General features: G+C 31.0%; 1 protein-coding gene across 1 annotated transcript; it reads right to left on the minus strand.

Annotated features, from left to right (window-relative positions):
* Positions 1-8,030: 8,030 nt before the first annotated feature.
* LOC132749764 (enoyl-CoA hydratase EchA19-like) lies at positions 8,031-15,525 on the minus strand. The gene is made up of 8 exons (XM_060739659.1): positions 15,368-15,525; positions 13,890-14,051; positions 12,883-12,980; positions 12,252-12,396; positions 11,106-11,186; positions 10,190-10,258; positions 9,261-9,434; positions 8,031-8,186 (listed from the first exon to the last, which is right to left on the minus strand). Exons 1-8 carry the CDS (start codon positions 15,447-15,449, stop codon positions 8,110-8,112), a joined length of 888 nt encoding a protein of 295 aa, XP_060595642.1. The 5' UTR covers positions 15,450-15,525; the 3' UTR covers positions 8,031-8,109.
* Between the last annotated feature and the right edge of the window lie 313 nt (positions 15,526-15,838).

The raw sequence follows: 15,838 nt of genomic DNA on the forward strand, positions 1-15,838 counted from the left end.
ATAAAATGTAAATTATTTTTTTTTGTGAATATTTTACTAGAAAAAAAATTTACTACATTTTTTTTAAAAGTTGATTTTCCTTTAAACATTTTGGTTCATCTGGAGGCATGCAATTTTAAATTTTTCTGAACCCTTACCTGTGCAACAAGATCCCTTTAGTTCGCTGTCTGTCCGTGTCTGCGGATAGTCACTACACACGTTGTTACCAGGACAATATTCTTGAAGTAGATCTGGTAGCATTGATATCACATCTACATCTACACACGTATAGCCACTTGTCAAATACGCCAAAATCAGAATCAGAAACATTTTTGGACACATTGCTACAAATGAAAAGAATATATTTGAGCTGGAAAAAATGACAGGTCCTGAAGCTTCAGCTATTTGTCTTTCTTTTCACCTTTGTTTACAATGTATCATGTCGTTTTCAAAGAATTTATTACAAAATAAATAAATTCAAACCTATGATAAGAGAAGAAAAACTATCCGACATAATTCCGTACGAACACTTTACCGATGTGTGGATCTTTAAATAAAAGCAAACTGATTTAACTCTATAACTGTTAATTGTGTGCAATTAAAATTTCCTACTTTGAAAATGGAAGGATTTTACTATTAAAATGTTTAAAATGAAATGCCAGCCAGAAAGTCCGATTAATAAAGTGGCATGTCCTATTTAACATGAAAAATGTCAGCTTATAAAAAAAGACTCTGAGTAAACATGTAACAAAAATATGAGCCACGTCACGACAAAACCAACATAGTGGGTTTGCGACCAGCATGGATCCAGACCAGCCTGCGCATCCGCGCAGTCTGATCAGGCTCCATGCTGTTCGCTATCAGTTTCTCTACTTGTAATAGGGTTGGTAAGCGAACAGCATGGATCCTGATCAGACTGCGCGGATTCGCAGGCTTGTCTGGATCCATGCTGGTCGCAAACGCACTATGTTGGTTTTGTCGTGACGCGGCTCAATTATGTTTTTTACACCAGACACCTTATGGATACCACCAATGGTCTCCAACTCAAAGCTAGAGGACCATAAAAGATATCTATCTACCCAAAATGGAAGAATTCGTTAAATAAATGAAGTAACTAAGAGAAATTTATTTTATTTGAACTTGCCGAAATAGGTTAACTATACCAGGTTGATAAAAAGGCGAATAACTTGGAAAAATGGACAGCACAGTTATATAACTTAGCAATATCATGTACTTTGTATAAGTGAGTATAAATTATGAAGCTATTAGTACAGGTAGAACTTCAGAAATATCCAATTGCTGCTTAAGACTAACCTATTAATTTTTCAAGCGTTAAAAAGGGAAATAACTTGAAAAATAAAGAACATAGTTACTGAACTTGCCAAGATAATATATTAAGTGTGAAAAATATGAAGACATTTGTACAAGACGAACTTAAGTTCCAACTTGACAGTTAATATTAATCCATGCAGTGCGGACAAACGGACGGTTCGAATTCAATTACTATATGCCCTGGAGCATGCATGAAAAAAACTTAAACATACCTTTCTGTTATGCTTCTTCTTTCCTTAGTTTTCCATATCACCTCGTTTAGACGAACATCTGCATCCGTTAAAAGACGTTTTCTCCCGATCTGTGAAGAGCCGCCCAGGCACTCTGCTATTTAAACATGCGCATCATTTATCAAATACTAATTTATATAAATATTCTAAATCCGAATGATAATTGACGTCAATGGAGAAAACTGATTTCTTTTCTCTTTTATCTGTTATAAATGAAAACGGTGATTCTAATTATATTTGTATAGAAAAACACTGATTCGTAAATCAGCTTTATTAATACTATAATAAATATATCTTTGTTTGTTTCTACGTTTATAGAAGCCGACAAATTAAAGTATCACGCTCCCCAGGTGAAAACATAATCACCCATGAAAAAGTTTTCTTTTCTTTGATTTCATATGCTTGATAAGTTATTGTCCAGATATTGCGCGTTCATTTTATGATTTTAGGCCACGAACCATTGAAAGTACACACGACACTTTAGAAAATGTTAAAGTGAAGAAGGTATTAATTACGAATCTGTTTAGACAATGCATTAAATTGGCACTCTCAGAATCGTATTTTAAGAAAATGAAACATTTAAATATCTTTTTCCACCACATTTGAATGTTTCTTTTTCTTACTGGTGCTATACATTGTATTTATTTTACAAAGCCTACATTCTTCCAATTTTTGATTATAGTTGTATTCTTTAGGGTAAAGAAAACAAATTCAAACAATAGTAGCACTGCAGAACTAATATAATATATATATATATATATATATATATATATATATATATATATATAAAAAAAAACACAGTATATATATATATATATATATATATATATATATATATATTATATAATATATATATATATATATATATATATATATATATATATATATATATATATATATATAAACAAAACAAACAAACAAACACACATTAAAGGGACTACGTACGCTGAGGTTTTGTGACATGACTGGACCGGCAATGCTTTTTTGAGATAAATGTTCCATTTGTCGTAGATATTGACCAATAACTTGTGTGCAAAATTTCAGATCATTCGCTCACTCCGTTTTTTTCCATTGTGAAAATTGACCCAAAACTGAAAAGCGTTGCAACGCTTTTCACTCAAATCGGGCTAAGAAAAGCGCAAAATTACATTTTTCAATTATTTCTGAATACCTTTCTTAATTATATTTTGCATATCTTTTTTTTTCGTTTTTGCCTTAGTTGTTCTATTTAGGAATTTCATTTTTTTGTGTTTATAAGGGTTTTGACCTCAGTGGAGTTCCTAAATTAATGCCACCAACTGTCGGTTTGTTTAAAGGACTCAATTTACAGACCGATATCATTGCACTATACTTGTATTCAAAACTATAAACCATATTGTAAAGATAATTTTACTACAGTGTGATCGAGGGGTGTCCGTGGCTTCGTGGTTAAGGTCTTTGACTTCAAGCCGCTTGCCCTTCACCGCAATTAGAACATCTAGGCAATTACCAATAATACCTATCCGAAGACTGCCTGTATGAAAAGGCCGAAAGTTGCGATTGAGTTCAAATCCCGGCAGAAACTTTGGATTCATTCGAAATCACTTTGTCTTTTTTATTTCTACAAAGAATTACGTCTCAGTCCTTCTGGAAACCCTTCTAATCCGAACTTTCTTCTGGTCCGCACGAGTTCAGATTGAAAGGTTCCACTGCACAAATTTTGACACTCATTGTTATATAAATTTTAACTTGAATTCACCAGTTCATAAACTTTTAACCTTATACCATGATCAGTTTTCCATAAATAACAAGGGCGTGGTTAAGATGACGATCCTTCATTTGAACTATTCATCTCTTTTTCAATCGCAGCAGTAAAGCTAAACTGTAATCAAGCAAACACGAAAATAGTTGATGAAAAACATGCCATCTTATTTTGAGCTGCGAATGACCTCTCAAATAATTAATGTTTTCTTTAATATCAATATCAAGCATATTGGAGAAGAAAAAAAAAAAGAAAAAAAAAACGTCCCTGAGTACATGGAAAATGAGATGACAAAATAGCGTTTTTACTTTTTACTCATAATCCCTTGCGCTTTTTTATTGTTTCGCCTTCAATGTGATTCGAATTTCCAGAGAAAACTGACTTACCGTCCTTCAGATATGGAAGTGCATGATATCTTCATTTTGCCATCAATCCATATTTCAAGTTTCGTAAAACTAGTTTCAGTTATCACGTGATCCAATATTTACGGACAGACGGCTAAACATTTTGTTGCCTCGATCCAGTTAAACCGGACCAATTACAAATGAAACATGATGTCTTCAAGGTCACCTGTATGCAAAATTTAAATAAAATTTACCGTGTGGTTTATGAGTTATGGATATATTTCTGAACTAAGACTTTGCCATTAGAAGGGCTTATTTTCAGAAATGAGGAAACTGTAAATAATCTGTAATATCATCATTATAAAAAATGTTTTTCTATTGCTCATTGTTAAGAAACAAATAATAACATTCAGGTAACACATTACACAAGCAAAATATTTGTTTCTTAACAAAATGTTCTTAATACGTATAAAAATGTTACCCTACCCCACCCACTTTTAACACTAATTTTACCATTTCCCTATCTAAAATGCCTTATTCAAAATATCCCTAAAATTTATCGAAATGAGGGTCTGTTTTCAAAGTTTGCCTAAATTTTCTCAAAGGTATATTAGTTGATCATGCGAAATATAAAATACTTTTACCGTGTAGTTTTTATTTTATCGAACTTTGAAAATATCTGGTATCATATTTGCTATAAATTTTGGCATTATTTAGCAAAAAAAAAAACCTAAAATAATTATATAATTTAAATCAAACTTTTTTTCTTCCATAAGGGATCAGAGAGATACATAAATAATGTTAAAAAGGAAACAAGAGCCACCGCCGGGCGGGGGCAACGCTCGACTTTTTACTTTTTCTAAACGCAAACATAAAAAGGTTTGAACATATATTGATGTTTCCTTTTTATAAATTTAGTTGGTCTGTCTTGTCACATTAGTTTTGTTTATATATTTTGTATATATATGAATAGAAACATTAAGCATATTTCTAAAAATAGCAACAGTACGCAATTTCTAAAAATAGCAACAATGACGCAATTTCTAAAAATAGCAACAATGACGCAATTTCTAAAAATAGAAAAAAATGACGCAATTTCTAAAAATAGAAACAATGATGCAATTTCTAAAAATAGAAAAAAATGATGCAATTTCTAAAAATAGAAACAATGACGCAATTTCTAAAAATAGAAAAAAATGACGCAATTACTAAAAATAGCAACAATGACGCAATTTCTAAAAATAGAAAAAAATGACACAATTTCTAAAAATAGAAAAAAATGACGCAATTACTAAAAATAGCAACAATGACGCAATTTCTAAAAATAGAAAAAATGACGCAATTTCTAAAAATAGAACAAAAATGACGCAATTTCTAAAATTAGCAACAATGACACAATTTCTAAAAATAGAAAAAATGACGCAATTTCTAAAAATAGGAAAAAATGACGCAAATTCTAAAAATAGCAACAATGACGCAATTTCTAAAATTAGGAAAACATGACGCAATTTCTAAAAATAGAAAAAAATGACGCAATTTCTAAAAATAGAAAAACATGACGCAATTTCTAAAAATAGAAAAAAAATGAAGCAATTTCTAAAAATAGAAAAAAATGACGCAATTTCTAAAAATAGAAAAAAATGACGCAATTACTAAAAATAGAAAAAATGACGCAATTTCTAAAAATAGAACAAAAATGACGCAATTTCTAAAAATAGCAACAATGACACAATTTCTAAAAATAGAAAAAATGACGCAATTTCTAAAAATAGGAAAAAATGACGCAAATTCTAAAAATAGCAACAATGACGCAATTTCTAAAAATAGAAAAAATGACGCAATTTCTAAAAATAGAACAAAAATGACGCAATTTCTAAAAATAGCAACAATGACACAATTTCTAAAAATAGAAAAAATGACGCAATTTCTAAAAATAGGAAAAAATGACGCAAATTCTAAAAATAGCAACAATGACGCAATTTCTAAAAATAGAAAAACATGACGCAATTTCTAAAAATAGAAAAAAATGACGCAATTTCTAAAAATAGAAAAACATGACGCAATTTCTAAAAATAGAAAAAAAATGAAGCAATTTCTAAAAATAGAAAAAAATGACGCAATTTCTAAAAATAGAAAAAAATGACGCAATTACTAAAAATAGAAAAAATGACGCAATTTCTAAAAATAGAACAAAAATGACGCAATTTCTAAAAATAGAAAAAAAATGAAGCAATTTCTTAAAATAGAAAAAAATGACGCAATTTCTAAAAATAGAAAAAAAATGACGCAATTTCTAAAAATAGAAAAAAATGACGCAATTACTAAAAATAGAACAAAAATGACGCAATTTCTAAAAATAGAACAAAAATGACGCAATTACTAAAAATAGAAAAAATGATGCAATTTCTTAAAATAGAACAAAAATGACGCAATTTCTAAAAAATAGCAACAATGACGAAATTTCTAAAAATAGAAAAAAATGACGCAATTTCTAAAAATAGAAAAACATGACGCAATTTCTAAAAATAGAAAAAATGACGCAATTTCTAAAAATAGAAAAACATGACGCAATTTCTAAAAATAGAAAAAATGACGCAATTTCTAAAAATAGAAAAACATGACGCAATTTCTAAAAATAGAAAAAAAATGAAGCAATTTCTTAAAATAGAAAAAAATGACGCAATTTCTAAAAATAGAAAAACATGACGCAATTTCTAAAAATAGAAAAAAATGACGCAATTTCTAAAAATAGAAACAATGACGCAATTTCTAAAAATAGAACAAAAATGACGAAATTTCTAAAAATAGAAAAAAATGACGCAATTTCTAAAAATAGCAACAATGACGCAATTTCTAAAAATAGAAAAAAAATGACGCAAATTCTAAAAATAGCAACAATGACGCAATTTCTAAAAATAGAAAAAATGACGCAATTTCTAAAAATAGAAAAACATGACGCAATTATATACATGTATATATATATATATATATATATTATATATATATATTTGATATATATATATATATCTATATATATATATATATATATATATATAATATATATATATATATATATATATATACCTGCATATATGTATATATATACACACACACATTTATATATATATTTATATATAATACATATACTATACATACACACACACCGATAAATGCACAATCTGAGAAAATTCAGTAATATAACCTTCAAGGTCAAGGTCATTAAAGAGCCCAAGAAAATTTGGGTTTGATAAACAACAAGGTCTGGTCCTTAAGAATGTTCTGTTATAATATGAAGTTTATCCCTTCAAAAATAGCAAAGTTACAGTCAGTTACTGCCAAAACAATGAAAATTTCAATAATTTGACCTTCAAAGGCAATGTCATTAATGAGTGAAGGTCAAGGTCTTTCGGTATATTTTTAACAGTTATCTTTGAAGATTATTATGTTCAAGTTTGAAGACAATCCATTCAAAAATAACAAAGTTACAGCCAATAATAGCCAAAAAAATGAAAATTTCACTAATTTGACCTTCAAAGTCAAGGTCATTGATGAGTGAATGTCAAGGTCTGACTGGTTATTTTTAAGGGATATCCTTGAAGATTATTATGTTCAAGTTTGAAGACAATCCATTCAAAAATAACAAAGTAACAGCCAATAACAGCATGAACAAGCAAACATTGGACTTTTAACCTTGAAGGTCAAGGTCATTTATGGATGAAGGTCAAGGTTAGTGTGGTCTACTGAAAGGTCTTGTCCCAAGGGTTGTTGTGGCCAAGTATGAAGACAATACACCAAGAAATAAAAAAGTTATGATCCAGGTACAAGTTTTCGGACGGCAACGGCAACGGCAATGGCAACGGAGACGGCAACGGCAACGGCAACGCCGACCTGACTATAACAATACCTCTACTTTTTTTTTCAAAAAAAAAAAAAGTCGAGCTAAAAAGAAAGAAAAAAAAGTTGCCCCTTCTGGGGTTTGAACCCACGCCCCTCAATTTCAATGTAGTTTACAAGCGATTCTAGCCTATTTGAATACTCTTCAAAGTGGAGGTAATGCATTACCCATGGTCTACCTTAAATACATACATTGTAGCCTTACTAACTTTACAAACAGGATATTAAACATAAAAACCTTATTTTTAAGCCTTTGTTACCTGGAGTCTTTTTCACCCAAGTATTGACCCGATGAACCGGTTGTAGAATATCCAAATACAGTGAAATACTCCATGTGTCCAGACATGTGAGATAAGCAGTCAATAAATGGAGGTACTACAAGAAACTAACGGTCATTCTTGGATGGAGTGAAGGTTGACAGGAAGGAATGAAGGAGGGACAATAAACAACTCTATATATATATACCACTGGCCCATTTTGAAAAGAATCAAAATCAGTTACAAAGCATGAATAAAATTTATTAATTTTATTTGAACATTAAAAGCATGACATTTTAAAAATAAGCTTAGATATCTTATTATACTTGATATCACAACTTAGGTTTAGTTGGTTTATACAATTTGAAAGACCCGTGTTTTCCTATCCCTTCTGTGAACCTTTTGGCACCTGAAAATAAAAATAAAACAATCAAATATAAACTTAATTAAAGGCCCATTATGCCAGAGAAATGCTATCATTTTTAATTCTCGAAAGACTTTATATATTTAATATTTTGTTACAGTTTCCAAAAGAATACTCATTTGCCACATAGATGAATTATCATTTACTTTTTTCGCTCTGTTGACAATAGATATAAGCATATTGTATGAGTATTTTGTATGGAAGTCAAAATACTACTTTGTTTACATTTTGCTACCTTTCCGACACATTACTGCACATTCAACGCAAATTTCTTCAGTTATTAAACATCTAATATGCTCTAAATCCATTATTAAAATATTATGTAACAAATGTTTGACATTTCTAAAGAATTAACAATTGATGGATTTCTAAGAAATTATTTGCCTTTAACTAAAATACTGACAAAATCTAATCAAAATAATTGAACGGTCCCTAAATTTCGGAATCTATTTAAATCTAATTCATACACATACACGTATCAATACATGTACAAGTATCTAAATCTACAGATCCATACATGTACATGTATTCAAATGGAGAGGACGCTATGACATCATACACTTAAATATAAATCTGCATTAGGGATTTTTACATAAAACAAAATGGCAGAAAATGATCAACTCCACGGGCCAATGAATCTAGCACAAGGGATTATGGGTCTGGATGGGAATTTTTTTCTATTTTTAGATCTTCTTATCCCCCTGTAATCTAAATCTCTGCTAAATATATTATATAACAAAATACACCAGCTTGTCACTGACAATGCAGCAGTCCCCTACCAGTGCAAGGTTGTCCAATTCCCTACTACAACCCATACAAATATGGAATTGACTTTCAAAATTTTGCCTCAGATATTTAAGGCTCAAACATAACTTAAGGAAGAAATTACGTTTATGTTATTTTAAAGATAATGACATACTTTCTAAATGAAGGGAACACGATTTTTTTCTTCTTGGGTGGGTAATCACAGTTTGTCAGTTTTCATTGCTTTTACAAAATGAAGGGAACATAATAACAATTCTTAATCATTTAAAACATTTACACTATAACCTATCATACCTGGTATAGATTCTTCAGCAAGCACTTTTACTCCATTTTCAAATTCATATTTTAGAGCATCTTGTTGTGAACTTGCGTTGTAGGCAGCATAATATGCTGATTGTCTATCTGCATTCATGCAGCGCTGAGGATACTTCAACAATGAACCTGCTAAATTCATTGCCACTGATAAACCTAAAAGAAATGAACATACATTGTACTTAATTTGTTGCCACTGATAAACCTAAACATAATGAGTCTGATAAAGTAACAGCCACTGATAAACCTAAAAGAAATAAACATGCTTACTAGTAATTCATTGCCAGTGATAAACCTAAAACAAATGAATATGCTTACTTTGTTACCATAGATGAACAATTAAAAACAATGAATCTGCTTAAGTCATTGCCACTGATAAAACTAAAAAACAATCAATACACTAAAGTCATTGCCATTGATAAACCTTAACATACTGACCCTGCTAAAGTCATTGCCACTGATAAACCCTATACAAAGAACCTGTTTAAGTCATTGACACTGATAAACCTAAACATAATGACCTGGCTAAAGTCATAGCCACTGATAAACCTCAGATCAATGACCTTGCTTAAGTCATTTCCAATGATAAACCTTTTTTGCAAATGCGAAATAGTGTTTTCTAGAATTAAACGTTTTGCAATACCTTTTTGTCTTGGAACAGTCGTTTGAGCTTACGCCTACAAATCATGTTTCCATGCTACATATTAAACATTTCTGATAATATTTTTTAAATCTTATATTTTTAAACAAAAAATCTCTCAATGATTTAATCAGCATGGAGTGAGATCATACATTTCAACATTATCAAATTGTTTTAAATAATACTACATGAAGATTGTTTGGTAATTAAATTGTTCAATAAAAATGATTTAAGAAAGATAAAGTTTGGAGAAAAAAATTGTTTATGTAACCTGATCCAGTCTTTGCTACCACATTGGCTAGACCCATTTCACCTGCCTCCTGTGCAGACACACTTCTACCTATAAATAGATCGATATTTTAATAATTTTTCAATCATACTTCTCCTGTATCCATCAGTATACACTTATTTTGACTGATTGAATATATAATTATACAATAAATAGACTGAATATCATGATAGTAATACAAAATTCAAAGAGAGCCAACAAAACTAATGTGAATACATGAAATGCTGCTGATATGCTAGCAATTGATGCAATAAATTACACAAGTTTGTTGACATATAATCAATTTACACTTAAGTGACACAAAATTGATGACATATAGTCAATTGATACCATACATTATACAAAATTGATGACATATAGTCAATTGATACCATACATTACACAAAATTGATGACATATAGTCAATTGATACCATACATTACACAAAATTGATGACATATAGTCAATTGATACCATACATTACACAAAATTGATGACATATAATTAATTTATACCATAGATTACACAAAATTAATGACATATAATCAATATATACCATAGATTACACAAAATTAATGACATATTATCAATATTTACCATAGATTACACAAAATTAATGACATATAATCAATATATAATACCATAGATTACACAAAATTGACTACATAATTATAATCAATTAAAACCATAGATTTATCTATAATTAATCTATACCAAAGATTACACACACAAAATTTGATATTGAGGATAAACAAAATTGAAGACATATTATCTATTTAGCTATATTTTTTTAAATAGGGAAACATATCTATATATAGCAATAGGAATGAAAAGGTGTGGTAATATATTTCCTAAGATGGTATAAGAGAAGGGAATGAATACTTATATCCATTAATAATGTAAGAGTTGAGAATTTTACCTGTCAATATAAGATCCATAGCTCTAGAGAGACCAATTAACTTCTGTAATCTCACAGTACCACCATCCAACAACGGTACACCTGAAATTATGTTAAAAGTTCATACATCGGCCAATACCGTAGCAAATTAGTTATTTTTTCAAAATCTTGGGCATTAAATGTATTTACAATCACTCATCCTTTATCACTATGTTCTAAATTCCAGTTACTTATGGTTAAAAATTATTGAATACCAAAGAGAAATAACGTTCTGGAAATGACTGATTTATTACAATATTGGCCGATGTTAGAAATGTTTTGGCGAGAAATCATTGCAGTCAGACCACCTTAATAACAATATGTCAAATTGATTTTTCTCTATAGTAAAAAAATGTAAAGACATTAAAATACTAAAACTGTCATTATTTTCTTTTCATTATTCTTGTTTTTCATAAATGTTTTTTTGTCACATTGACATTGTCAAGGCCATTTGTTGACTTTCTGGTGAAGGAAGACATCAGTTGCCCCCATATACACGAGTATATTTTCCAGTATTCCTACTGGAATTCAAACCAAATAATGTAAAAGGTGTGTAAATGGTGTGTGATCTTAAGTAACGAAGCATCATTAATCACTCTGGCACCATCTCCTAATTTTGTTCATAACACTATGTTTGTATGATGCCCATGTAACTGTAAATGTGACAAGTCAACAACATCATATAATAACTATAACAAAGATGGTGTTCTGATTTCAATTGACAGCCTGCTACCTTGGCTGAACAAGGCTGACCATACATTTCAAATATTATGTAATGTTTGTAACTTCAGTAAAAATTTTGTGTTGATTAAATAATATTTGTCATGTGCATGGTTGAATATATGTGTATTGGACTTCAGCTTCTTTAATTTCGAACAAATGCCAAATTTTAAAGAGATACTTTACTAGTACATCATAGACATTGATGTCATTCAAACCCATCTGGTATCATTGTGAAGAGGATTTGATAGGTACCAGTCAAAGGTCAAGCTGATGACCTATAACCATACACCACTAAAACTGACAGGAACCAGTCAAAGGTCAAGCTGATGACCTTCAACTTTACACAACTAACAAGCGTTGATGATAACAAGACTAAGAAAAAGTACATCAAATAGATCCACATACCAAACCGTCTACAGAATACCCCTAGTACTGCTGACTCGTCCACAACACGAAGGTCACACATTAAGGCAAGTTCAAGGCCACCCGCTACAGCATAACCTTCAATACATGCAATAACTGGCTTGCTAAAACACATCCTTGATGGTCCCTGAAAAATATACAAAAAAACCTCTTACAAGAGCATAGTTTGGTTGAACTTTCTTTAGTATTAAATGCCAGGCATTAATGATGGCTTTGAATACTACATGTGTACATCACTGTAACAAACCATTAAATACAACAAACCATTGGAGTCTGGCTGTTAAAAATGTTAAACATGACAAACCATTGGAACCAGGTTATTTACAATATTAATCATTAACCATTAGAGTCTGGCTGTTAAAAATGTTAAATATAGAATACCATTGGAGCCAGGTTGTTTACAATATTAGACATAAACCTGACTGTCGACAATACCTTTGAAGCCTGGTTTGTTAACAATATTGAACATAAAGAAATTGAACATGGCTGTTAATACTATTAAATACTTGTATAACAAACCACTTGAGCTTTGCTGATAATAATGATCAATGCTGTACATGACAAACAGCTTTATAAGCTTACTTTTACAATTTTAATATTGAATGGTACAAACCATTGGACCCTGACTATTAACTAATGGTTCTTCAAATGATGGCACTGTTTCAGTATTTGCTAGAGATGTCAAGTCATATCCTGCACAGAAATTGCCACCTGCAATACAATGATACAATACAAATATTGATGGAATACTGTGTTTGTAACATTGATTTTCATTGGCTAATCACGAATTTTAATTTTTCACTATCTATCTACACAGCTTCTATAAACTTTATTTAAGAAATAATATATCCCAAACAGTGATTTTATCGCTCAATAACATCACTGTTTGGAGTTCTGATGCGAGGAATTATATCACGAGGGCGTAGCCAGAGTGATAAAATGATGCGCATCCGAACGACAAACAGTGATGTTATCAAGCGATAAAATCACTGATTTGGATATATTATTTCGATTCTAACACGACATCAACAAATAAATGTTGCCGTACTTGATAGTTAAGCAAAATTGCGCCTGATTTGTTCCGTACTTATTTTCAGCGCGTCGGATTTTTAGTGGTTACGTCATGTGTATAATGATTACGTCACATCTCTAAATATAGAACGTCAAACTGTGCATCTGTTGCATAATAACACACACTTTCTGTTCTTCTATGTTCAATAGGGAAAAATGCGGGTCGTGTTAGAATTTCCCTTAAATAAACTAATCACAGTTTTAGAAGTTTGGTATGAAGCTTATTTACAGATAATATGACCAGGCTTTGTTTATTATGAAATGTAAGCCAGCTGATGATATAGACAGAAGCAGGTTAAAATGACCACCAAAAATTCTTTATGTATTTATCTACTCCATTTCAAATTGCTACTTAGTTTTTTCACACCTGTTTCATAAAAAAATTACCATTGGAGATTCTTTATGAATTCATCCCTTTCACACCTGTTTCATAAAAAAATTACCATTGGAGATTCTTTATGAATTCATCCTTACCTTATATCACCACTAAGGATTCTTTCAATCTATTCCATGTAAAATTGCCTTGAAGGCTGTTAAACATTCATTTACCTGTTCCATGTAAAATTGCTACCAGGGAATCTTCGTCTTCCTCAAAGTTTTTGAAAGCCTGAAACAATTCTGTAGCAGTTTCAGGATTAACAGCATTTCTCTTCTCTGGTCGATTTATAGTAATTCTCATAATTCTTTCACATTTTTGTATCAAAATGTTGTCTGAAGAATAAAAAATGAGCATGTATACATTCATTCCTTTATTGCTGATCAATTTTGAGTTTAAACATAGAACAATGGATAACAGTAACAGTCCCTACATTACTCTGTTTTGACAGCCTACAGAGGGAAAGAAAATGGGTTCCAATTTACTTTCAATTGTATACTGTCCTGGTAAAGAAATTTTACAACAGTCTGAAGAGTCTGTAAATAATCTTAAGCTAGCTCTGTGAATGGACACTGCGTGATGCATTGGCCATTGGTTGTCAGGTATTCTTTGATTAGGATACCAACTAGACCATGTTGAATCTTTTCGAAAATGGATGACCTATATAGTATCTATAGTTCTGAGTTCTAGTCTATGGAAATTTGAGGTCTGGTGTGGTCGTAACGCTTGAGATCTGTCCATTATTTAGCTTGATCCATTTTCAACTTGATATGGACAACATGTTGATATAGATTTAAAGGAAAATAAGGACAGATTTTCTGGTGTTCAATTTGACAATGCCTTTTACACTCATCTCAGCATTTCTTTCAACAATGTGCCAGCTATGTAAAAGAAAAAAAGAAACTTACTAAAGGAAAGGCAACTGAGCCGCGCCATGACAAAACCAACATAGTGGTTTTGCGACCAGCATGGATCCAGACCAGCCTGCGCCTCCCCGCAGTCTGATCAGGATCTGTACATGCTGTTCGCTTACTAGTCAAAATATATTGACGTGCCAAAGCTTGATTCTGAGATATTTTCGTTCTAGGGCAGAATCTCGCTTTAGAGGCGAGATATTGCCCAGACACGAAAATAGCACAATATCTCGTCGCGCAGTACAATTAGTTGGACTATTCGCTTACAAACCCTATAACACGTAAAGAAACTTATAGCGAACAGCATGGATCCTGATCAGACTGCCCGGATGCACAGGCTGGTCTGGATCCATGGTCGAAAACCCATTATGTTGGTTTTTGTCATGGCACGGCTCAAATGACTAATGTTACAGTGTGTAATTAATATAGATTAGTCTGACCAAAATTAGGGAAATCGTTGAAGAAGGATAGTTTTCAGACATCCTCAACAGATAGAATAGAACTCGTCTATATTTACAGTCACGACACCCTTTTTATTACAACAATTTAAGTGAACATACAAACAATGAAATATATTTATAACTGTGACACCCTCAGAATTGTTCTAAATCAACCAACTTTTAATATTTCTACTTTCACTTTACAACTATTGTAAATTAAATGTTCGATTTCTCGAAAAATGCCGGGAATACAATAACATTTCAGTATAAAATAGAAAACTTATAATAATTTCATACTGCTGCCATCATTTGATGATGCTGTCATCGCTCTTATTGCTCCAAAAACCGGCCTGAAAACAGTCAGTTTGTTTATCAACATCTTTCACAGTTTCACCTTTACTTGTACCCGGCTTCGACCCAGCATGCACAATTTCTTTTATTCGTACTCGTAATTTTCGCTCCATCCCTTTTTTGTCAAAATAAAATATTGTAGATGAATACGTACACAGTTTAAAACTTGTATTTAAATCAGTTCTGAAATAGTCGTTATTGCTGCTAGTCTTTTTTTTCATTAAATTTACATGTATATGTCATTTTTTATGCATTATTGCAGCATATGCAATATGCTGCACTATCCGACTATTATTTGTTGCATTCTTACTTGTTGTCTTTAACTAAAACCTTAGATGGCTTTGTAACTATCAATTAGCTTTCAACTGGAAAAAATAACAACCTCATACATACACTAGTTTCAGTCTTAGCCATGAT

This window comes from Ruditapes philippinarum, unplaced genomic scaffold, assembly GCF_026571515.1.
Source record: "Ruditapes philippinarum isolate M1 unplaced genomic scaffold, ASM2657151v2 ctg2034_1_1_1_1, whole genome shotgun sequence".
NCBI classification, from domain to species: domain Eukaryota; kingdom Metazoa; phylum Mollusca; class Bivalvia; order Venerida; family Veneridae; genus Ruditapes; species Ruditapes philippinarum.